We start from the raw sequence: 27215 nt of genomic DNA on the forward strand, positions 1-27215 counted from the left end.
GCGTAAAACAGTTCACACGCGCTAGACAATAACGTGACGTCATCAATACATGCGGCTAACTGCGGCGCACATTGTAGATGACGTCATCAATGTTGACGCATAACGACGTTCCTGCGATAATGGCGCGATGAGAAAGCTGGAAACCAAGAGGAATTTCATCATTTTTCTACTAAGTATGAGAAAAAGAATCAAACATGGGCCAAAATCTTTCACTCGGGTTGACATATCCCTGTTCACTTCACGAACCCATGTAAGATTCTATTAATCCTTCATATTCACATACAATATATGAAAGAGTCTTATGGTATTACACCTCTAGGTATGAGAGAATTATTTGTGGGTAAATTGAATAGGTGACTTACATTGCAGTTCATTTAAACATAACAACGGGGAACGTAAAAGATAAAAGGCAGTCATATACACTGTATATCTTCTCATAAAGGTTTTTTATAATGATGATTTTATTGTGAGAGCGATAGTCACTTGAAATTTTCGTGTGTGGGGCGTGGCAAACACAAAAACTGCAGATCATCAAATGTGCTTGTCACATGCTTCCGGACGCTGATGAAAATCATCACACGTTGTTTCATGTCCATATAATTATGTTAATACTATTCTGATTAATGTAACTTTTTCTTACAGATAGAGACACTTTATTTACATAATGGTCTTTTGTTGACCAGGTGCGTGTAATTGTCGCTTCTTTTATTTCTCGGCATGGTCGACCTGTTGTTGCACATTGACGTACGAAACAAACATAAATTACTTTCAACTTCCTTTTGTATGAAATCTGCCGTATAAATTAATAAAGAAATACACTAGAAAGATTGTCTCGCTAAAATTTCGGCAATTAATATAATTTTTTGTCTGTTGTAATACCTGTATAATAAATAATATGAACATGTTATGAAATGAGACATACAAATGTTAGCAAATTAACCCAGGGTCGCATGTATGCATAATAATTTCTCTAAATCTATATAAGAGTACAAACCATACTCGAAAAGTTATCATTACATTCGCACATGTTTATCGGAATGCGCGAAGGCCATTTTGTGACATCGATCATCCATCTTGATCATTGATGTGTTTGTCATTTGTGGGAGTTTTACATGCTACACATTTCATCGTAGTTGTGTGATAAGAATACAAAAACATTATCGATGGGACAGAGAAACATGATTTCCTTCACATATATACATAGATATTAACATCGACTATTCTCGCGTTAAATAGATATCATAATCTTAATTAGGATATAAGCGATAACAAAGCTCCAACGGGTCTGAAAACCTCGAAGATCGGTAAAGGTCAGTATAAAAAGATTTTTTTTCTATTTCATGAATATTTCATATAAAAAATTATAAATATAATTAGCAAATAATTGCTTATGTTAGTCTTGTTATGATCAAGAAAATAAGTGTTCATAATTGTTGTACTTATTTCTAAACAACATATCATGTATTTAGGACAAAAATAAATGGAAATAACATGATGATAAAAACGTCATTTTAAACTTTAATTTTTCTTCTTCGAAAACTAAAATGATCGCTTTGGCCATGTGGGACATTTCCTAGTTATTGATTGCAGGTTGGTGTTTTTTGTCATGATACACCGGCTTTCGTCTACCTGAAAAACGATATCGCTGTCTGTTCATAAAACGTTAAACCAAAAAAAAATACAATGAAAGTCAGTATCACCTAAAAATTATAATAAATTATATCCGGAAAGTATTAGTTTAATGATAATATTAATCGTATTTTATTTCAAAATTGCCGAGATAATTAAATTTGCTCTTAACACAACTGGTCGAATAGAATGTAGCACTTGTTGCAATGCCTAGCAAAACGCGGTCATTAGAATACATTAAATGTAATTGATTAAACAAAACACATCTATAAAAAATAACCCTATTAACAATGTTGAACAACTTGTCATCAAATAATGATTTATATCTTGAAATGAATTTAAATTTCTAAATATAGATGGTAAATAAATAATGATACATTATCATTCATAGGACTTTTATGGACCAAATTAGAACGCTGATCCATATTTATAAATTATCAACGGAATTATTTTGATACTTGGTTTGCACTATGGATATTTCATGATCAGTTATTGCCAGGGCAAATAAGGTCAAAGGCCTTCATGGATGCATAAATTGGGAATATCTTATTTTTTTTCTTCCGTCATGAGAGTCGGAGGTCGTAGAATAGTAGGATATAGTACCCACCATATAATGTGCTCTACATTCACAACGAATGATCAGTCATGTCTTTGCTCTTATTGTTGGTTTTTTCGGTTTTATTAGTTTAACGTCCTATTAACAGCTAAGGTCATGTAGGACGTGCCAGGTTTGTTGGCGGAGGAAAGTCGGAGAAACCATCGACTAGCGGTCAGTATTTGGCAACTGCCCCACATGGGATTCGAACTCGCGACCCAGATAAATGGGAACTTGTATATAATGTCTATAATTACTTTATAATCTGAGTATTCTAAAGAAAATTTAAGAACGTACAATTTAATAGAAGCTGGAGTCTTCGGAGAATAAGCATAGCTACCGAGACTGAATAACATGGATTGGATATCTAAAACTAGAAATATGTCTGTTAGACATTAAGTGCTCGCTATACTACTTCCTAAAGAACGATATGCATCTACGTGTATAAGGCTTCTGCTTTGAGATATTTTGCATGCACGTACAAAACTGTAACATCTAATTTATACAGTGTGTAAATAACCCGCAGATATACATATATACTTACAAGTCTAAATGAAATCATCCTCGGCAACAGGTGTACGTACGTACACGTGTACCTACAGCTACCGCTCAATATCCTTGGGAGATGGTGTATGTCCTTGGGGTATTGTAATAAATAATTTCCTTTAAATTACGTCATCAGAACTATAAATGTGAAATTACTTTAAACTTTGTTAATTGTGTTCTTTGTTACATATAAGTTTATTTGTTATCTTATTGATAATCTATTGAAAGTTTGGTGTCACTAAATCACGGCGAAATGTATTAAACGGTATAAGACAGTGACTTCCGGAATCACGTGCGCAGTTGGAACCTGCGCATAGCGGATGTACACGGACTCCACACCCGACAAGCAAAATAATATGGCGGGAGTACGCTCGCCCTAAAACACTTTCTGATCTTAAGCATGAAGAATTATATTGAACAATGCATGAAGAGTCGTTATGTCCAGAAACATATGTGTATATGTTTCTGTCATGTCATGAAGACAAAATTTTACCATAACAATTCAGTTCACTTATCCAAATAATTCGTCCATGCTGTTAGAACGACAGACAATGTAGTGCATTATTAATCGACTGTGTCTATCAGAAATCCATCACAACGTCATGGAACTACATATGTACATGTATATAATTATGAAGACGAGTACTCAGATTTCTCTACAAATCTTCGACATATATACACGAGTCATATTTAACTCTACCCTCTCTGTGATGCAGTTTAACGAATAGTATCATATAGGACATCCTCAATACTCCAGGGGTTACTATCACTGAAATGAATATAACGTCAGTGATAGTAACCCCTGGAGTATCAAGGATGTCAATAGTGTCGACTATTCATCTCCGGAACCTAAAAAAATAAACAATAAAACAAATCAAACCTCATGACCTAATTAAAACTTTAGGCTGAATAAACAAGAGTAATTAAATATCCAGATTTGTTTCGATGATTTTCCAGATCACCAAAGCCTCGTTATCAGTTTCAAATTTGTGACCGGTCCGGACACCAGAGCGAGAACAGATGTCCCCCGCCGGAAGGATATAATACCATATATACCAGATATACAATAAATATATAGTATTTATGTTATCATAATCTCCATCACGTGGCCACGGGCTGTGTTCAGTGAGGTGTGACGTTGACCACTGTTTTATTTGACCGCCGTACGTACGTCTGACTCGATCGGGATCTCCGGACACAGGTGGTCACCGCTATGTAGACCGGACATCAGTATGGTCAAATCGGGGGTCCAGAATGATTCTTACCAAATGGTGAGTATATATTTTCTTTCACATTATGTTTCAGACATTACTGAAAATGAATTACTGCATACCAACTTTTTTCGTGGCTACTAAATTTCGCGATTTTCATTTCTAGTTTGCGAAGATAAACTTTCGCAAAATTAAGATTTGAATGGGAATCCTTCTCAATATAAATGATGTAGAGATTAATTTGCGGAGATAAACTTTCGCGAATTTACCTTGATTGCGAAAATTGCGAAAGTTAACTGCAGGCGAAAGAAAGTTTGTTTCCAGTGTAATCTTAAACAATTTGCGTGTCCGCAAAGCTATACATATGTATAGCCTCACTGTACTGTGCATACAATGTAAAAATGTTGACCCGATTTTTAAGGAACCAGGAGTCAATAAGTATTTGCACTAAAAACGCAGAAACGGTTATACTATCTTTAGTTGATCTTTGAAGTTTTGACTTATACATTTGTAGATTATTTTCTTAGAAAGAATGACCATTCATCAATCAAAGATTGATGTGAAATTACATTTTGTACATGGCGTTTAATTTGCATATGTAGGCTGATATTCAGTAGATTTGATTTGTCAAAAATGTAGTTTTAGATTGCAAAATATAGTATGTCAATTAGATTCAACTTTCAATTATAAAATCAAATGCATTTGGTATAATTCATTTAAATAGAAATATTTACGAAAATAACATTGCTATTTTGTTAAAATAGCGGTTTTTTTATTTATTTCTTGTGTGACTTGACAAACATTATAGGTATACACGCATAGCACTGCAAACTGTACAAAGCGTCCATTAGTTATTCTGCATCAAACATTTAAATCAAATTTTCTTTTCAACCTTCAATTAAGTTTGTCATATTTAATGACTTTAAAGTCAAGCATTTTGAAAGACAAAATAAAGTCAATGGGCCAATCCTAATTTTAGAGCTTTACTTTCATGTACATATAGACAATGTCTTATGCAAATACAGTTTTTTGCTAATTTGAATAATGCCTGTGAAAGACCGAGTTAAGTGCTATCCCAAAAAAATAGCTTTAAACAAAATTCAGTTTGTTTTCATCTTATTAGAATTTAAATTCATTCATATATATGATTCTAATTTATTTTCTCCCGTCTGGTGAAATTAATGACATTTTATGGACTCCGAAGTGCGTGGCGATAATATGTAAGGAGATACGATGTAAACTCGGCCATACATACGTATGTTACGTAATGTACATGTATTAGCCTGCATGGGATTCAATATCTTCTATAACGTTCCAGCCTCCCTCCACGTTTATCGTATTAGCGTATTACGGAGTTATCTGCTCTTGCGAATAGGTACTGACGTTGTTCCATTTTGTACGTCGGTTTTTTTGTGAACGTAAGGTCACATTTTCCCGGGATGGAATGAGGTGGGGAGACATATATTTCGCTCGCAATATGATGACGTCACTTTTTTTCTTCTTTAAACATAGTGGTTTTGAAAATCATATCATTCCATTTATTGTAATTTCGTTTGTAATCTAAATGTCAGTGTCGTCCGCAAATTTCATAATTTTCAGCAGTTTAGTAGATTTAGTTTATGCTTGGATATAAAAGAATGGCGATATAATACCCCTGAAAATTCCTCTCAAATATGGAGGTTTATATTTGATCACGGTATACTTCATTTCGGCTTTTGTTGTTTTGAATTTTTTCTTCACTCTCAGAAATATGTATTCTTAATTTCTTATCTATGGTTATATATATATAGATATGGTTTGATTTTGAAATCATTGAAAGTAAACGTAGTTTGAACCTATCCTGCACAGTCCTTTATTGTCGAAATCAAATCAACTTACATTTATTCTTGGAGACTTCATTTCGCATTCCAACACCTAACCACTATTTCGCGGCGGTTGACTTTCGTGATTTCTTACCGCTGGCAAAAGTCGAAATTCAACATTTACATGAATATCACATTAGTTGTGAATAAAATAAATATTGTTAATCATTACCAAAATTGACGGTATAATCGGATACAATCTGATTAAAATACAGATCCTTATTATTACTACGTTAGATAAGAAGATCTGTATTTCAATCAGATTGAATCGGATATATCCCATGATATACATATTTATAGACTGCATGTACATGTAAGAATTGTTGCCCTGAAGATTAATGTATCCTCTGATAAGATGATTGTCTAGTAATCGATGTGTCAGTGTTCCTGAGGCAATTATGATATGGTCGGAAGTTTAGTCAGCCATGCATATCGGTAACGGCAAGATTTTTAAAATCGTGCTCCTTTTATAACATAATAAGTTTTATTTCATAAGATACTGATATAGACTTACAGCTATTCGTGTGTGTCCCAGGTCTAAACGTATATATACTGTCAGTGTCATGCGACAACTGGCCAGGCCTGTACATAATAGTCTGGGTTATAGCTATAAGTTTCTCGTTGTTGTGTAATGGTATGTGGTGCCTGAACATCTTATATGTAATGCTAATTGTGAAACTGGTCAGTATTAATTGGTTCAGCGTGTTACTTATGTTATGCAGTAGCTATCCATGTATCAGATGTTTCAGGTGTTGGATATCATGGCCAAATACTGATCCCCATGCTCTCGTTGTTATGTATAAATAGAGCTGACCACTTATTGTAAGAGAGAGAGAGAAACATAGAGGAGCACACACCTTGTGTGTGGTCCCATTTTGGGCCACATATATCAACAATGACTCTATGTAACGTATGAAGTACTAAAGAATAAAATGTCGACAAAAACATCAGAGTCAATCATCATTTCAACGACAATTCTCAACGCACAAGAAGTTATACGGACCCAACAAACGAAGACTACATATTCCTGATGGCCACCTATACAACAGCTAAATAATACAACTTTACAAAACAAGATTCAAAAACCATTTTATTATACTTTTTTGTCTGTTGTTCATATTTCAATAACGCCTTCGCAATGTTTGTTTTATCTTCTATTGTTTTTAAATCCCGAGTTTGCATATTACAGAGGGTGCTTCCATGCATATTTAATAGATAATGTCACATTTGGCACATATTCCTACATGTTTCTAATCGATATTCGTGACAGATAAAACACAGTTCTGCACTAGCTGATCATCCTGTAGAAATATTTAAAGATGCTCCACCGCCGACAAAGCATAAATGATATCCCTCAGTTGAACAATAATTGGTGTTTGATCGTGTATATATATATCTAATTTACACAAAAATTAATATAAAATAATTTATTTCGCCTTTAGTGCATGCGCAATCAGTACTTCCTTCCATATAGGATATAGTGACACGGAATTTTTTCGGGATGCAATTAATTATTTTTTATATTTTTAACTTGAAGAAAAATTAGAAGCTCAAACTTTTCAATGGTGGTAATGGTGTAAAGTAAGTAACTTTTGTAACTGAAGAAAAATACTAAATCGTCTGCTCCTGTTTTTGATAGTGAAAAAATACCATTTGTCAGCGGTGGAGCATCTTTAATTATATATTCTACTGTACTGTTATCAAAACAACGTTACAACTCTTCTTAACAATATTCTACATGAGAAATTAACGTTAATTGAAACAAGAAATAACAACTTGCTTTTTTTTAACAGGACACGAGAGAAAAGAGCGCCACCTCGAATATGACTTCACAAACACGACTTCCGGGTGGTGGATGGAAACGAGGTTTCCGGAAACCCCAGAACAAGTTCCGGTGGTACATCGTCATTGGTATTAGTGTACTGATATCTCTAATAGTGGTTGTTATCATCGCACTGGCTGTTCATTTCACGAACAGCTCGACTACGCCAGGTAAATAAAATCACCCTATTCCGTTGGATTTTTTTTTCCACAAATGTCTTCCAATGACCATAACTAAATCCAAAGTGTACTGATAATTTATCACCCCATCAAATTACAAAAATGACGTTGCCTTGTGTAACGTCGCTTCTGGTTGGTCAATACAACAGTGTAAGGAATTTATAGGGGGAAAAAACTTCAATGAATATGGAATTTTGAAGAAATCATTTGTGGTAGATGAATTCATAAGGATTCTTTTGAATAGATTCGTGGTTCATTTTTCCAGATTTTTTTATTTTCATTTTTTTTTTTTTTTTTTTTTTTTGTTAACCCCACATCATGTAAATAATAAAACATTAACGGTTTTTGTTGTATTTGTAGAGACATTAACCAAATCACGGATCGTAGCTGATTCAGGTATGCATTAATTTCACATTTATCTATATCATTACAATCTACAAAACAATCTGCTTCACGTTTGCGCGCTCAACTTAGTGCGAGATCAAGATATGCTTCCAAACATTTGACTATCACTTTAAGTGTACGATATATGAAGATAAGAATTGAGAATTAAGTTTATTGTCCGAGTCGAATGATATTGATCAAATAATATTTTTTTTATTATCAATTTAGATACAACGGTATCTGACCAAGCAGACGCCGTGACTACCTTTATGACGTCATCCACAACGATGACATCAGGCGGAAATGTCGCAGTTGACCTTCAGACTTCCACCACACAATCAGTCTACAAAACATCTCCCGACCCCGGGGCAGTTACACAGAACTCGTTACCAAGCATCACAACGCCAACCGGCCCCAGTAAGCAGTATATTTGATAGTTTTTTTTGTTTGTTTGTTTGTTTGTTTTTTGTTTTTTTTGTTGTTTTTTTTTTTTTGGGGGGGGGGGGGGGGTTCCTACTTTCTATTAACAGCCATGATCATTTAAGGACGTGTCAGGTTTATTTGTGGAGGAAAGCCGGAATTCCCGGTAAAAAAAAAAACACCGATCCGATCAGCGGTCAGTAAATGGCAAATTCAAACTCGTGATCCAGAGGTGGAGGGCCTGTGATAATATGTGGTGACCGCGAGACAACGTGAGACAACGCAGAAGAACGTGATAGACAAACGTGAGCGGCCGTGATTTCCGTGGATACCGTGCCAGATTTTTAAACTGTCAATAAATTTGCCACGGCAGTCACGGTACAAATGCTGAACGCCACAGAATTTCATAAAGCGGGATTGACGTAACAAAACGTAACAGTGCGTACGAGGCCGTAACAAAACTTCCAGACGGTCCGTGGTGGAACGGGCAGCAAGTTCGTTCCCGGAATCTCACGGTGATTTCAAGTTTTGTGGCGTTCTGCTGCGTTTTTTTCCACGTTTTTATAACGGTTGATGCAGATTGGCTGCACGTTTTGTGCCGTTTTGTCCAGGTTTGTCAAGGTTTTGACGGCAAGCCAAGATGGATGATAACCGTGTCGATGCGTTCTGTCAATTAAGGCACAACACGGCTTGTAGCGATTGAGCGCCCGACGTGATACGGCGTGTTACGTCTTATTACGGTCTTACGTTGCAAGCAATATATGATGGAGTATCATTGCCTGGCCTGGTACATATTTGCTACTTCATGGAATTATTTGTATTATTAAATAGAAATAGTCATTATCAAACACATTTAAACCATCAAATTATACCAAAGCTATTATTGCAAAAGGTATATTAATTGAGAACCATTACAGAAAAAAAAATTGGCGTAGAGACACTTATAATTATATATTTATACCAAATATAGTTCAGATTTTATTTTCTTTTAAAAAAATTTGTAATTAAAATGAGTTTGAAATGACATTTTCGGCAATAAATGTTGTTTCATTTGCTTCAAAAAAGCCCGGCATAAGACTTTCATCCTAGTAAGCCTTGGCGGACCGTGAAAAAACGTATCGGAGCTAGATCAAAACGTGTAAAACATAGCAGATCTCATCAGATCGTAACAGGCATAGAGAGATCGTAGTAGTATCCTTGATAGACCGTGCTAAAGCAGAAGTGTACCTTTAACCTCCGGGTACGGCACTTTCCCATATATCCTCGGTCCACCACGTAATCTGTAAAAGACTAAACTTCACAATACAAAACAAAACTTGAGTCAAAAATAGCCAAAATTCCACGGCGCACCACGTTTCGGGAAAGCGGGGCTACCGTGGTCGCCGGGAACATAGTGTAAACCTAGTATAAGGTAGGTAACTCAGTATTATCCGAGGACGGATATTACGAGTCAAAGATTTCCATGAACCATTTTGCTTGATATCGTCCCATGATTTCGTAATCAGGCATCAAGAATAGAAATGACCTAGTCTATAACGCCTTCCTTCCATTTTATTCCATAATGCATGTACTTTCCAAGCGTCTATTTTTATCAAAATAGTACAACTATAGTTTACTTGCAGCGTGGCGGGTATACATGTAATTTCGACTAATATAATTTGCTGACGGTAAAAGATAGTCTGTCCAAAGCTGTCACTCAGCACTAGTGACAGCTATCTTAGGTATTCTACAATAAAAGGCTTCCCTACTTTTAAAGTTTACATACCAAGAATCATGATAGAAAGAATAGTTCTGGCACCAATTCAAAGGAAGTCGAAAAAGAATTACAAAAAAATCTAAACTGTAGCCTCCATTTCAGGACTGACCTTGATGGCCTCTGACCTTACCGTCGAGAGAAAGAAATTGACGTTGACCTGTGAGGCTATTAATATGGCGGGATGGAGTGACCTTTACATTTTACGAAATGGCAATGACATTCCAGAGACTGTCGGAACAGTGAGGGCTGGATTCCAGTTTCCGTCGGTATCCGTTCTTGATCCGGATTTTAGTTCCCAAATTTCGTACAAAGACGACGCCATCGCGTTTATTTTGGAGTCCGACAATCCATATTGTTCCAAGGTAACCAACTACACGTGTGTTGTCAGAGCAATACCAGGGACTTTCACGGCGGTCACTGAGGTCAAAGGTAAAGTACTGCTAATTAGATTATCATTTTAATCACATTATCGTGTTCAGATAAAAACAATGAAATCATATTCTAGGTAAAGATAACGTTTTCGTCGTCAGATCGAAATTGAGAATAAAAACGATCTCGATTTGAATCAAATGAAATCGTAGGTCAAAAGTTACGGAATCACTATGAGGTTAAAGGTCACCTACTCAAGAGTTCAAGGATAAAATGTATCAAAAAGTTTACACTTTCAATAGAAAAAAGTGTTTTATATCGCTTAAGCTAAATACATGTGTAATTACATTGATATTTCAGTACGACAGATTGAGCCTACCATTATCGTACCGAAGTCTGTAGTTGCTGAGAATAATATAACTTTACAGTGCTCTGCCGAAATTCATGGTCAGAGAGGAACACTAAAATGGAAAATCCGTCCACCAGGAATGCAAACATTTTATGACCTTAGTACTTCCCCTGTGACGTCACAAACATTCTCGAACTGTTCCAATTTCATAAACAGCACACTAGTGTTTCTCCCGAAAGCCTCGGACAACGGATCGCACTTCCGATGCGTCATCGAAGGGGCAGATGGCGCAACACAACAGGTCGACTACCCAAAAACGGATGTCGAATTCCACGTTATCCCAAGTAAGTTGATCAACCAATATTTGTTTTTGCTTCAATAAAAAGTATTTTTTTAAAGATAAATTTATTAGAAATAAACTGTATGATCTTCATTCATGTCCTCAGAAGAGGTTATGGAATTAGCCTCCCTGTCCACCCAAGTTAATAATCAAACTCCCTACGTGATTATTCATGTTTCATATGTAATCACTTACATGTACGCATATCAATTTTTCGCGATTTGTGATTAATCTCAACCCAAAATAATGCTTCCTTAATTGCTTGGACAGACCTGAGTGATTGTAAAGGTAAATTGTATGTATTATATACGCAAAATAAATCGCACGCAGAAATTACGTTTGTTGACACTACAATTGTAATTAAGAATGATGTTCGCTTTCCTCAATTATTTTTCTTATTTTTACAGATACATTCTGCGTTAATAAGCCTCCGTACACTATCCACACCCATCCCTACTCGCCGTGTAAATTAGTAATCTACTGTTTTCCGACTGGGCCGCTTGTGTACGAAATCAACTGTGATCCGGGCACTTGTTACGATAAAGACAATACTAAATGTGTATGAGACATGTGTGTAAAACGTTTGGGATAGCTTCGCAGAATCATTATGAAGTGACGTGGATGAAAAAAAATGTACTTTGGTATGTCTGAACAATGTTCATAAGTATTGACTATGAAGGCAACAAGCGCATTGGTTTGTGAGTACTACGTCATCAAATTCTGAGAAAACAGTCACGACGCTTCCGTTAGAAACTTTTGATGGAAATTACAAATACAAAATGTTGTATTTAAGAACTCAGTCTCGCAGAGATGATGTAGTACGGGACCATATATGACTACAAACTGAATAAGCCACAGTAATAAAAGAAATCCTTTTTTGTTGAGTAATTTGCAACATCATATGTTAACTAGTCCCGTGGCCATTTGACTATAGTATTAAATTGTGTTTACAAAAATGAGCTACTGGACAATACATGTGCTTAGTAGAAAGTGCGCCATGGAGGCTTTTGTGTTGAACTGTATTGGAAATTGAATCTAGTAGGAATCTTATTAATTAAAGCTACTAAATTAATCTCGATGTTTCATTTCTCGATTTGAGATTCACTTGTGCTCATACATATGTAATGATTTTGTTAAAATGTAAAAATTTTGTTAAAAAAAAAATTTGCAATAAAATACGTTTGAACTCAACAAATCAGTTCGCATACACCATTATCAAACAATATACTTCAAAGTTTAATATCAAAATACAACGATACATGTGTCTTCTCTCATTCACCCCTGAAGACACATTTAGACTGTTCTAAATCAAAGACTAGACCAGTCCATTATGAAATTCCAGGGATGAACGAGTTAAACATTATACAGAAAACAAATCAAAATGATACATGTAATTCTATGTAATTATTAATGAGGTATATATGCAGGGGACAGGTTTAGGTTTTATTTCTTTCCATTGATAAACACGTAAAGAAAATAGAATTCCAATCTTTGAAGATCAATGCTAATTTCTTAAACACGTAAAGAAAATAGAATTCCAATCTTGGAAGATCAATGATAATTTCTTAAACACGTAAAGAAAATAGAATTCCAATCTTGGAAGATCAATGCTAATTTTACTGCGTAAAACCTGCATAACCTTCAGAGAATGAATATAATATGTCCGTTTGAAATAATTATTAATTACAGAAAAACATGTCATTCGTATCAAATGATATAAATATTCAATGATATATTAAGCTATATATATAGAACTTTGAAATAAACACAAAGGTATACAAAACAAACGCTTTGAGATAGTCAATTGCTGCATCTATGCAATGCTGTTTGCAATACATTTGAATAAGTATGTATATATATATATCTGTATCTAGAACATTAACATTTATTTTATTTCACTCAGAATGACAAACTTGCCATGTTCCGTAAAAAGAAAATATAACTGTTATTGAAAATGAACAGAATGGGTGATTCTATATCCGTTATCAACAACTATGTATTTCATCGTCCACTGATCTACTTCCGGTACATGAACTCAGTGTCCTTAGTCTGCTTCCGGTACTCACAGTGTCCTTGGTCTGCTTCCGGTACTCACAGTGTCCTTGGTCGGCTTCCGGTACTCACAGTGTTCTTGGTCTGCTTCCGGTACTCACAGTGTCCTTGGTCTGCTTCCGGTATTCACAGTGTCCTTGATCTGCTTCCAGTATAGTGAATTTTAACGTTTGAAGGTTTTGTTCATTTATTGGTATAAATAATAAAACAATGTTTTAGTTTATTAAAACATTTTTTTCTCACTTACCGACTTCCAGAACTGATCTGTACTGTATTTTTCAAATCTACTTATTTACTTCCGGTACACACGCATATTTCAGAACTTGCTAATCTACTTCCGGTATATTCTTCATTATTATTTTTACTTATGATTTAGCTTTTTTTTCATCTTCTGCAAAGTACCCATATAATTTGCTTCCGGACAAATATTGAATGTTCCTAATATGAGTATCCAGGGCCATAAGACACTGGGCCAGGCCTCACGTCTAGATTGCTGTGATTCACTTCCGGTTGCGCGCGTTCTCCTTCCTGTCTTTGCCTCAATTCACGGTTTTGCCTCTGAAGTCGTCGATTCTTGACAAAGGATTTGATGTTCAACATAATCAAGATGGCGACTGCTAGTGATATGAGCGTCATCCACATGATTAGTATGGCATTGGAATTAAGAGCGTTATTTTTCAAATCTTGGGGATTGGCTTTATCCGATTTCGAAGTACCAGTGTAATCTGCGCCATAAAGTGGTTCGTCTAAAACACAAATAAATTTCTTAATTTTTTTATACAGCAAATAAACATACAATATAGACAGCGTCATACACATTCATCGACACATTAATAACTGAGCTTTTTTTTTTAAACAGATTACATAACCCTATTTTTACTCTAAAACACAAAACGTCATAGAACTTTAGAAGTAATTTCATGTTTTATTATTTTTAAATAAAAGAATACCAGATTAAACAACATTTTAATTGAAAGTGCCTTTTGATTTGGGTAATTTTAATTGGTTGGGTAATTTGAATTGGTTTGGTAATTTTAATAGGTTGGGTAATTTTAATTGGTTGGGTAATTTTTAATTGGTTGGGTAATTTTTAATTGTTAACGTGTTTGCTAATATTTTTTTATAAGACTTACGTTCTATGGAGGTCATTGATTCTGTCCCTCTCCAGTTTCTCCTCATTAACATCATGATTTCATGGCATCTGTAAGATCCGGGCGTGTTTACGCATATCCCTTGGGCACACGTGGAGACATTATGGCACTCATCTATGTCTGGTGAAACACAACAATATTGACTGGTGTTACTGTAAACACACTTGTTTTGGCGGGATCAAATTTTAGCAAGACGTATTTGCACATTTTCGCAGTAATTACTTATGCACACCACAAAAACACAATTACTGCAAATGTGATTTAGCACAAAATGTCGGCTGCACAAAAACATTATTACAGCTGAAAATATCCCTTTACATGATCTAAAAGAGCAATGGTAGGTAATTGTCAATAAGTCTCAAATTCTGCGGAGATAAAATCAAACTGCAGTTTATTTTGATAAAAGATCGTCAACACAATTAAAGTCCCTTTCAACTACACCTCTGATAAAATGTATTTTCTCTCATAAGCAGGAGACTAATAAGTATTTTGCATCATTTACAAAAGTTACTTACTTTACACCATTACCACCATTGAAAAGTTTGAGCTCCTAATTATCCGTAGCACTATGCCCTAAATGGAATGAAGTACTGATTGCGTATGCACTAACAGCAAAATAGATTTATTTGCATTTTGTGAATTATTTTTTGATTTAGTTGGATTTATATCAATACGATTAAACACCAATTATTGTTCAAATGACCAATATCGTTTATGCTCTTTCGGCGGTGGAGCATCTTTAACAAGAGTTAATATCCGACTGTAATTTACTAATGTTATATCCGGATTACCTGCCTTAGTAACAATTATCCCCGCTAGGCTTCGCTCATAAATACTGTATTTTCGGAGCGACACCTAGTAGAGAGTAGAATAACTACGACAGGTAATACATACAATGTATGTACATTTGTAGTTATATCTTACCTATACACGAATGAAGGTTGTCGGAGAGTTGGTAGCCATCTTGGCATGAACATGTCCAATATCCGTCAGTATTATTGCAGTAGTGTTCACAGAAACCGTTATCCATCATACACTCATCATAATCTGGGAAAACACACGTAAAGTAATGTAATAGTGGAAGCCGTGCCGTATACCGAATCCCCCATATACGATGCTCAGTGCAGTCGACAAACGGCGGCCTCATTCGTCACTCACATTTCAATCACAAATGGAAGACATAAGTTAAAAAAACGTTAAAAAGAAAACTTTAAAAAATCATTGATTCGTGAGCAAAACAAATAATGACTTGTTACAATTACAGAAGAAAAATTAAATTCGAACATAACAATCATCATATAGTTATAAATACAATCTGATTGAAATACAGATCCTTATAACCACTCCGTTCAATATAGGATCTGACAATATCCCATATAGGGTCACGTTCGGATGACCTTTTACCACGTGTACTCCAGATCAAATTTATGTTCTACACATTTCACATTGATCCCGTGTTTCTAATGTTAAAGTAGTGAAAACTTGACTTAGCTTAAGTACTTTCACATAAATTAAAAAAAAAACAACAAACAAACAAAAAAAAACCTAATAACTACAATCTTTGTTTATTGTATTCGAATGAATGAAAAATTAAATTTCTGGAACAAGTTTCTGTCCAAAATTTGATTAGTCCTGACATAATGCACAATGTTCGGTCACTTTTACGTCACACCGGAATTTCATTGGCAAAAGCGTTGAACAGTAAAATAATATAAGCGCAATACTATTTTTTTAATTGAAAAACAGAAAGAGTGTCACTGTGGTCATACTAAACACCGCATGGCGGTAAAATTTGACACAGAAATAACGCGAAAACGCACTATTATGACATGACAAGAAACTGATGTTTAATTCTCAAACTTGGTCAATAACTTCTGACTGAAGATTCCCATGCTTCACTAAAATTACTAAAAAAATCAGCCCTCAAACCACCAGGAGAAATAATGTCTTGAATCTTTGTTAATACATTGTGTACAATGTATGTTCTGGCTGGTCCAAAGAGTTCTCTGACCAAGTTTTAGCACATTTGGGATTGGTGATTGTTCAACTGCACTTCAACGCCAATTCCCCAAATCCACTAGAAAAGTCCAATCTACAATAGTAACTTAACAAATTTTTAGTTCAACTGGATGTGATGCAACCTTTGTCACAAGCAGACTTTCATACCCCGCAGCCGACGATCAGCGACCTGTCTCGTCTCGCCTTCCTCGGAAATGTTGACGCTATCTGCAACAACTTAGTCTCACCTTTCTCGACTATCGTCGTATTCTGATCTGCCAGAGTTACTTCCCTTAGTTTGTAAAACGAAGGGAAGTAACTCTGATAGATCATAATGCTATCGTCTAACAAGGCAATGCAAAACCTCTATATCGAAAATGTTGTGATACTGACCCGTGCAGTTCCCATCCTGTTGTCGCATGTAGCCCATATCACACTCACAAACGTACCCTCCAAAAGTGTTGCGACAGGTCGAGTTGGCTGGGCAGGTAAATGTGTTGGTGGCGCACTCGTCCACATCTGTCAATAGATAGTAAATATTGTGCTCCTACAGGACGAGTTGGTTAAAGGGGAAATTTGTATAATGTCAAACTCGACTTAAATGTCAATATAGCAGCGGTAATCTTACAAGAGGGCGAGGTGATTGCATAGGCATCGGACCACCTCTCATTTTCTAAAAAAATATCTTCGCGTAGGTGGGAAGATAAAAATTCTTTAAATTGAAAACAAATTACGTCTTGGTCAGTTTACAATGGAAGTTTTACGTTTCGAACTTAAGTGATGAATACAATGAAAGTTACGTCATAGAATGGTCATTTAAGAAATTAAGGCATGCTTTAGAAGTCCGCAAAGTCTGTATTCTTTAACGAAAGCTTTTTTGTGGCATTGAAGCTTAACCATGCAACCATGGCCGATTTGGGCTCTTGGGAAAAAAAACACCCATATATATGTACAAGTATATCAATCGTAAAATCAATGTCAGTTGACAATCGAAATATGCACCAAAAACACTTAATTTAACTTAGGCCGACGCCAGGGTGAATCCATAGGACCTCCTCTCTTTCAGAGGCAAAAACTTTCAATTTGCAGAAAAATAATATGTGCATATAAAAATAACAGTAAAATTTCAAGTGGTCATTTCCACAACTGATCGGACACAGCGTTCATATTTCCGACGTTGAAAACAACCTTGATCGTCTCATGAACGATCTCCACGATATCGGTATACGTGGTAATTTGCCAAAGCTTATTTCAAATTTCATATCTGACAGGCATTTCAAAGTTCGAACGGGTTCAACTTATTCAGAAACAGAAACACAGGAGATGGGCGTCCCTCATGGTGGTATCCTGTCCGTCACACTTTTTGGATTAAAAATTAACAGCATAACTAAATGTTTAGGCAAATTACAAAATTGGGCTGACGAAAATGGCTTCAGATTTTCAAGATCAAAAACTGTCTGTATGCACTTCTGTCAAAAACGAAAACTACACAATGATCCTGACCTCACACTCAATGGAATTAAAATTCCAGTAGTTGAACAAACTAAATTTCTTGGACTAATATTTGATTCGAAACTGTCCTTTGTTCCACATATCAAACATCTGAAGGATAAGTGCTCGAAGGCGCTGAACATTCTACGAGTTCTTTCCCATTCTGATTGGGGTGCAGACCGTGAAATGCTTCTACGTATCTATCGGGCACTTATTAGATCAAAACTTGACTACGGCTCTATTGTCTATGGATCGGCTCGCAGCTCCTATCTACAGATGCTTGACCCTATACAGAATCAGGGACTGCGTCTCGCACTTGGAGCTTTTCGAACAACACCTGTGAAGAATGTCCATGTGGAAGCCAATGAGCCTTCTCTAGACGATCGACGAAAGAAATTATCCTTACAGTATGCTGCTCAACTGAAATCCAACCCCAAAAATCCTGCATTTAACCTTGTATTCAATCCACAACATCAAGAAATATTTACACAAAATCAAAAGCTCATACCAACATTTGGCATCAGAATTTCAAAATTTTTGCTGGAACTAAATATAAATTTCGACACCATTGACGAGTACACCGTATCGGATGTACCACCATGGCTCATTCAAACACCTGATATCAATTTATCTCTACATGAGAGGGCAAAATCCAGTGCATTACCCGAAGAACACAAATCCTCCTTTCGGGAGTGCATTAGGGCTTTCCCTGACCATGTTCAGATCTACACTGACGGATCAAAAGATGGTGATAATGTTGCGGCAGCATGCTGTACATCTAATCACTGCTCCTCTATCCGACTCCCGGATGTTGCCTCCATTTTCTCTGCGGAAGCATGTGCTATCGGTCTGGCGCTTGACCATATCGAAGAACACCGCATTGAAAAGGCAATTATCTGTTCCGACTCTCTTTCGGTTCTTCAGGCTTTGAAATCAAGAAACCCTAGAAACACATTAATCCAAAATCTTTTGATCCGAACATTTCGATTGTCTTCTAAAACTCAAATTACTTATCTCTGGATTCCCAGCCATGTGGGTATAAAGGGAAATGAAAAGGCCGATAAAGCAGCTAAGACTGCTCTTCGCCTAGCACAAACACATTTGAAACTACCTTACACCGACATCAAACCTTACATTCAGTCAGCCATTAAACACCATTGGCAACAAAGGTGGTCTACCGAAACAAACAATAAACTGTTTAAAATACAACCTACACTTAATCCTAACCTGTCCAGTCGGAGAGACCGCAGAGAGGAAGTTGTTCTCTCTCGGCTCCGAATTGGACACACATATTTTACACACTCCTATCTATTGAGAGGGGAGGATCCTCCTACATGCCATGCATGTGATTCTCCTCTCACAGTGGAGCATGTTTTATTGCATTGTATTGATTTTAAACACATACGAGATAAGTACTATGATGTCTCCGACATGTACACTTTGTTTCATGCCGTGAGACATAATCGTATTTTCAATTATCTCAAAGAGATCGGTATTTTAAACAAAATATGAACGTTTTCTCATCATATCATCGTATCAACTCAACATTTCATCGTTTCATCAACATTGTGCATGAGTTTTCTCATGTGTTTTAGCCAAAACTATTTTATCCCATGCAAACCTTTTTTTATCAAATAAACGTTACAATCTGTGTTTTAGTCCTTACTTGCCTTTTCTTACCCTGATCTTTTATCCTGATATTAATGCATGACTTGTAGTTTGGCCCTAAATGACCTTAGTTGTCGATGGGCCGTAAAACTCAAACAAACAAACAAAACAAACAAAATTGATCGTATATTGCATATTACAGTGTTATCTGCCCTTAGGATAGGTATAAGTTTCGACCACAGGCATTTGCATTGGCTCTAAAGATAGTTTTAGAGCAAAAACGCCTGTGGTTGTGACGTATGCATTTACGAACGCAACATTCATTTTACCAGAGAAAACCTAGACTGGACTACCTGCCTAGTTTTCATACTCTTTGCTAGTCTTTGCTCCGAAATTACGATAATAGTAGACTGGATTGCCGAAAAATACAACGAAAAAATACGAACATAGTATCGATGAGCGCAGCCTAGCGGATATAATTGGTATTAAGGCAGGTAATCCAGCCTAGAGAAAACAACGTGAGTTTTCCATAAAAAAAAAGTAATGACGTCACAATTAAAACTTCCCACAAGGGCAGATAACCCAATAATATGCAAAGACGAAATTACATGTATACAGCTGTACGTCGCTTTTTATCTCGACTAACCTGTTGGCATTGGTCCCACGGGTCCCGTCACTCCTATCGATCCCGTCATACCCTGGACTCCCTGAGGACCTGTAGCCCCTGTCAGGCCTGTAGCACCGGTTAATCCAGTAGTCCCGGGGATACCTGATTAGTAAGATATATAAATAATACAGTCAATTCTCGTTTTCTCGAAGTCAGTATGAAACTGAGACACTCATAATACTTTATTCTAAAATTCTAAATAACCAAATACTAACAGTTAATTCTCGTTTTCTCGAAGCCAGTATGAGCCATGGAAACTGAGAGACTCCTAATACTTTATTCTAAATAACAGAGAATAATTAATTATCGTTTTCTCGAAGTCAGTATGAGCCTGGGAATCTGAGAGACACAAAATACCAAATGGCGCACAAACATGACAACAATCAACGAATAAATTTCAATAAATCCATTCAAAAGATCAGTTGTCTGACACAAGAGTGCATTCCTGTTTTTATGAGTCAACAGACAATTAAAGAATAGCATTTTTCTTAATTCAATAAGGAGCCGGTGATGAACAAAATAGCCATAGTTGCATGATGTTTACCAGTTATCACGGTAGAAATCAGACGGTCTTTACAGTAATGGAGTGAACAAACTTAAAATGGAGGCCGGCAATATTTGTAATGTATTAAAAAGTAAATACGCAATGCATGGATATTCCATACATGTAGAACTTTGACCACATGTTACACCAAATTGCAAATTTCTGACAAAGTTAACCTCATGGGTGATTTAAAAACCGGTAGCTTTCTTAGACTTTCTGACAAAAGCATGTTTTGTCGAATAAAGGGTGGTACGTTGACAAACTTAAAGGCCCACTACCTTTCCGAAACGGCTTTTAATTGTTAAAATGGGAATGTAAAACAAGATCGATAATTTTGTAGAGTCTTAAAAATTATTAACTTACCGTTAATACTACTTTATAATCACCTTCTGAACGATTTGATTAAAATAAATAAAATGTTTATTTTCATAACGCGGGTCGTATTATGTTTCCCGCCGTCGTCCTAAATACCGCGCGGTAGTTGACTATCACTGCGCCAGACGGCAAAACAGCGAATTAACTCGCCACTGTTTTCATATATTACGCATGAAATCTTGCATATGTTTGGTGTCGTAACCTTATTTTAGGTCATCGGTATGCATTTTCTGATGTTAATAATGTTTTTAAGAAACCTTTATATTTTGCTCCGGAAAGGTAATGGGCACTTGAATGAACTATTTACGATATTTTTGTCGATTTCTTTTTCTATCTAGATACAAGTCGCCAAATTTAAGAGTAAGTATACAAAAAGTGACAATTTTGAGTTTGATTTTTCCAATGATAACCTCCTCGTTGTGTATTTGTTTAGTTTTGTTGGTCGATGAGTAAACATGAATAACATCTGAACTATTATCACTGGACTCTCGATAATAACCAATAACTAAATACAGTTAAACCTCTATGATTCGAACTCCGATGAATCGAATATCTCGTTCTATCGTACGTATTGCTTGGTCCCTATATATAACATTACTAACAAGCCTATACATATATATATATGCATGTAGTCATTTGTTCAGAAATGACGTTCTTGGCGCGAAACTTACGTGTGTCAACCTCGACTTTGAATGACGGTGCGATAGACAGTCGAGTAAAAACTAAGTTCACAATATCACCAACTACTGGCGAGGCGATATGATTGGCCGTAAAACCAAACTTATTCCCCGAAGATGGATTCTTGTAATCAAACAGAATTCCGCCCGGTGATTGGTCAAACATAAGACCTGTGTATGATCCCTCTGGCATAAGAAAGTAGTCCGGTACAACCTGCAAAATGAATGTACAAAACACACGCATCTAACGCAAATATTAGATTATTTGGATGTTACAGAGTTATTTCCCTTTGAGGTTTTGTACTAAGTTCGTATCAATCTCTCCCAGTGTTCATCGCAGTACCCACAATGAAATATGGGAACCCTGGTAGAGATTTCAAGAGTTCGTACATGTTTACAAGCGTTACGTCAAAACATTCAGAGATAACTATGATTAATGATTACATATTGGCCGAATGACGTCATATCAATACATTACTGTACCCGTAAGGGCAGATAACTCTGTCATATGAAAAACGGAAAATATAAAAGGGATTTTTTGAGTATGGATTCTACAAAAGGTACGTACTACATATACCAAAAATATAATAGCAGAATTATTCGGATTTTCATGTCATGCATACACACCGTGAATTCCTATATGATTTTTACATTGAAATCAAATATCAGAAATTAATTCTAGAGACTGCATTTCTGTCTTCCTCACCGAGATATTTTGTTGTCCACCGGCCAACGTAAACCGATGACGAAACAAGAGGCGAAACCGCACAGGTGTGATTTTCTCAAAGATCCCAAAATATGCCACGTCACTAGCTCCGTTGTTGACACTATGGACAAAGACGTGGAATTGGGTAATGGAGCCTGAAGGAAGAGATGTCTTTAGGTCGATATATGTCTTTTGTTGGAATCCATTGACTCTTCTATCAATGACATCATTACCAAAAATCTCCGTGAAACTGTAACCATTGGTTACCAACAACATGTCAAAATACACGTGTATCCATAGCAACAACGCAAATCCTCGATTCTGTAAAAGAAAACAGTTACATACATGTAGTTCTAGTTTTTGATTTTGTTAAGTCTGATTGCGTAAATATTACCGCATACGCAGTCTATTTAGTCCACAGGGACCTGGCACGAATTTCTAACCATCAGTATATATACTATGTGCCAGGTCCTTGTGGTTTAGCCTAACAACCATGGCGACCATAGTTACAAGATCTATTATGTCAAAACCAAAACAAGGATGCGAATATAAGAATTGATTTTCACCTTGACAGAATATACGGTATAGTATGAACTCAGTTGGCAAGGGTGATACGTTATACATATATAGAGCGCTAACGCGCACCATAGAATATGTTCGTTGCCAACTGCGTTCATACTGCCGTATACGCATTCAAGATGACGCTTCGAAATTGATGAGTTGAGGAGAGCCAAAATAAAAGTAGCACGCAACCTGTATTCAGAATATCGAAGTATAGACCTACATTTTTCGTGTTGTTAAATAGGATGCCAGAGATCGAAGACATTGACCTTTGACCTCATAACGATCGCAATTAATGCATCTACCACTGTGACACCATTTGACATTCACCAAATATATGTTACACATCAATATATCTCAAAAATATGACAGTCAATGCTTAAATAAAGGATACGACGAAGTCATCTATGAACACTAGGGTATGGCCAAACATATTTATACACTGCAATTAATTATGAGGACCATGTGATAAATGTAATACATATACTCTAAAAGCAGAATTGTTTGCGGTGTGGAAATTTTCGCCTATATCTACCCGCAAATATCAGCAAATTTTATGTGAATGATATTAGACTAGAGATGCACATCGCAAAAATTATCAAACAACACAGTTTGAAAGCTAACATGATCTGACATTACATTAGTCCGCTAAACCTGCCTATATTATTATGCTTTTTTATTTTTTTTTTTTATTTTTTTTTTTTTTGCCTAATATATAGTCAGCTCGCGGTACCTCTTAAAAATGTGAAATCGTAGGCCAGATTTGGCCTACGCTACGTCAGCGGTATATTTCTAATATATCGTCCATGCAATGCGAAGTTGATTGGCTGCCGTTTGCTCTACTAAATGTGTATACGGCGGCCATTACAAATGTGTGAAATAGAAGGGTCTCGGAAGTATTTCATTGTGCAGAGTTGTTTAATTTCATAAATGGGATGTAACATGGGGGCAGTGGAGTACATAAGATCCCAATATATAGGTATGTGTATGTTTTCCCGGCATTGCATGGACGATATATTAGAAATATACCGCTGACGTAGCGTAGGCCAAATCTGGCCTACGATTTCACATTTTTAAGAGGTACCGCGAGCTGACTATATATTAGGCAAAAAAAAAAAATTAAAAAAGCCTAATAATATAGGCAGGTTTAGCGGACTAACATTACATATATATATATATCATCTGTATATGGTACATTCTAGACAATCCAAGAGTTACTATAACTGACGTTATATCCACCCCTGGAACATCCTCGATCCTCCAGGGGTTCGGATCACTTACGATCTCTACACCTTTGGCTATCTCAGAGTAAAACTGGAGGCAACAGAACATAACAGGTAATTTAGTCCTTTGATGTTCATCAAAAGAGCCGTATAACGGTAACTGTAGTTGACTGTGTGGCTTTGAAGTTGGGAGTGAATCGCTCTCTGTATGGTCTTCAAAGAAAATGTTTGCGTGTCTATAATTGGTTCAGATTTGTTCCCCTGAGCCATAGGTATTTAGCACGCTGATAAGTCAAAGACCCACTATAGACTAATATATAGAGAAAGGTAAGGAACTCCTCCGTGACGCAAAATTGTGTAATTTAGTTCAAAGTGTTGTAAAAAAATATCCAGACCAGATATTTCAACGGCTTTGGTCTTAATTGAAAGTTAAGATGTTACACTTCACGACGATAACAAGAAATCCTTCTGAACTTGTCTACTTTTTTTCACAAACAGCCTCGAAACTTGAAAAATTGACGAATTTCCGTTAGTCGGACACGATCGAGAACATTTTTACAAACGAAAATGTCTATTCGCTACACTGAAAACACGGCAGCCTACAATTACCGGCTTTGACATCAACAAACAACAGGTGAAAACAAATGTATTTACTTGTTTGACGGTTCGTTCAAATCCCCCTCTCGTGGTCGTTATGTCGTTTTTTCAGCGTTAATAGTTATCCGGGTCAGGTTGACTGCCATTTTGCCACTATCTTGAAAGTTATGTATAGCCTAATCTCATTGGTCGGTTGGTTTTAGCTTAGCCAATGAGATTAGGCTATACATAACTTTCAAGATAGTGGCAAAATGGCAGTCAACCTGACCCGGATAACTATTAACGCTGAAAAACGACATAAGGACCACGAGAGGGGGATTTGAACGAACCGTCAAACAAGTAAATACATTTGTTTTCACCTGTTGTTTGTTTATGTCAAAGCCGGTAATTGCAGGCTGCCGTGTTTTCAGTGTAGCGAATAGAAATTTCTTTTGTAAAAATGTGTCATCCGATCAGTGTCCGACTAACGGAAATACGTCATTTTTTTTCAGTTTTCGTGGCTGTTTTGTGTGAATAAGTTGACAAGTTCAGAAGGATTTCTTTGTTATCAGACGGGAAGTGGTAAACAACTTAACTTATCAATTAAGAACCAAAGCCGGTGAAGATATCTGTCCTGGCAGTGATTTTTTGTTTATCAACACTTTGAACTAAATACCCCAATTATTAGCTTCACGGAGGATTTCCGATACGCTTTCTCTATATAATTAGTCTATAAGTGGGTCTTTGCCTTATCGGCCGTGCTAAATACCTTCCCCTGAGCTGCCTTCAGTTTTGCTATGAGATAGTTCAGAGGGTAGAGATCGTGTGTGATCGGAAAGTCTGGAGTATCGAGGATGCCCCTGGAATAGCTCATAGTAAAACTGGAGGTAGTTCTGGAGAAAAAACAACCGACCAATCACATGTCTGCAGACACTCCTTGAAGATTACAGAGAGAGCAAAGCACAACTTCAAAACAATACGTACAGTCAACCACATTGTACCGTTATACAATTCCTTAGATGTGCATAAAAGTGTCTTTTGTTGCCTTTGTTTAACTATGAAATAGTCCACGGGTGAATCATCCTCGATACCCCAGGGATCCCGATCACTTACAATCTCTACACTCCTGGACTATCTCATAGCAAAACTGAAGGCAGCTCAGGGGAACGAATCTGAACCAATCATAGGCATGCAAAAATTCTTTGAAGACTATAGAGAGAGCGATACCCTACTTCAAAGCCACACAGTCAACCACAGTATACCGTTATACGGCTCTTTTGATGTACATCAAAGGACTAAATTACCTGTTTTGTTCTGTAGAGATCATACATTATGTGTGATCGGAACGCCTGGAGTATCGAGGATAGGGTGGATATAATATAATATCAGTGATAGTAACCCCTAAAGTATCGAGGATGTATATTGACGAACTGGGTGGATATAAAAACAGTATAGTAAGAAACCTATCTTTAGGCTTACCCGCAGAACTGGGTCCATACATCATTGAACTTGGGTTTGTTTTATCAAGTAAAGCAAGTAATTAGAAATGTATTAATGTTTGTGTACACAGACCTAAGATTTCTTCATTATAGGTATGTAAAAATTGTCAGATTTTCGTACAAAGTAATTTCAGCAACCATTTTTCTATGAAGCTCCCGTAAAGACTTTATTTTTGTCAAACATGATCAAAGCTTTCTTATTTGCCAGCAGCTTGTAGACAATATTTGAGAATTTTTTGGTAGAAATATGTATCAAAACAGGTCAATCCCCTGTGCATTGACATTGTAACACTCTCACATCGGTTTCGTATTTACCATACCCTGTATATAACAGACGCTGTCACTAATAAATTTGATATGGTCAAACAACTGTTGACCTAGCGGTATCTGACCAATGCTTACCTGTGCGGCTGCTAACATTCTGTGTTGTTTATGGGGGAGTACGTATACCTTGACGTCAAAATGGCGCAGATGTCCTAACAAAGCTGGTCAAGTTTTTATAACCGCACATACTCACAAATGAATGCACGTGTTTTTCGCGCGAATTTTGAATGCGTCATAAAAAGCCCTCTTCAAGACTTTGCGACATGTGAATATAATTATTGATTTATTTGATATTTTAGTG

General features: G+C 36.3%; 1 protein-coding gene and 1 pseudogene across 1 annotated transcript; one reads left to right on the plus strand and one right to left on the minus strand.

Moving 5' to 3' along the window:
* Positions 1-972: 972 nt before the first annotated feature.
* Positions 973-12571, plus strand: LOC138333713 (uncharacterized). Its single transcript, XM_069282262.1, has 8 exons — positions 973-1310; positions 3728-4041; positions 7637-7835; positions 8205-8240; positions 8457-8645; positions 10507-10833; positions 11134-11466; positions 11870-12571. Exons 2-8 carry the CDS (start codon positions 4003-4005, stop codon positions 12025-12027), a joined length of 1281 nt encoding a protein of 426 aa, XP_069138363.1. The 5' UTR covers positions 973-1310; positions 3728-4002; the 3' UTR covers positions 12028-12571.
* Positions 12572-12620: 49 nt separating this feature from the next.
* On the minus strand, positions 12621-27113 carry LOC138333712 (uncharacterized; annotated as a pseudogene).
* Between the last annotated feature and the right edge of the window lie 102 nt (positions 27114-27215).

The sequence above is a fragment of the Argopecten irradians genome, chromosome 10, assembly GCF_041381155.1.
Source record: "Argopecten irradians isolate NY chromosome 10, Ai_NY, whole genome shotgun sequence".
Lineage (NCBI taxonomy): Eukaryota > Metazoa > Mollusca > Bivalvia > Pectinida > Pectinidae > Argopecten > Argopecten irradians.

Coding starts and splice junctions, on each gene's coding strand:
- LOC138333713 (XM_069282262.1), top strand. CDS start 4,003: ATGGTCAAATCGGGGGTCCAGAATGATTCTTACCAAATG. Junction 4,042..7,636: donor AGAATGATTCTTACCAAATG/GTGAGTATATAT, acceptor TTTTTTTAACAG/GACACGAGAGAAAAGAGCGC. Junction 8,241..8,456: donor ACGGATCGTAGCTGATTCAG/GTATGCATTAAT, acceptor TTATCAATTTAG/ATACAACGGTATCTGACCAA.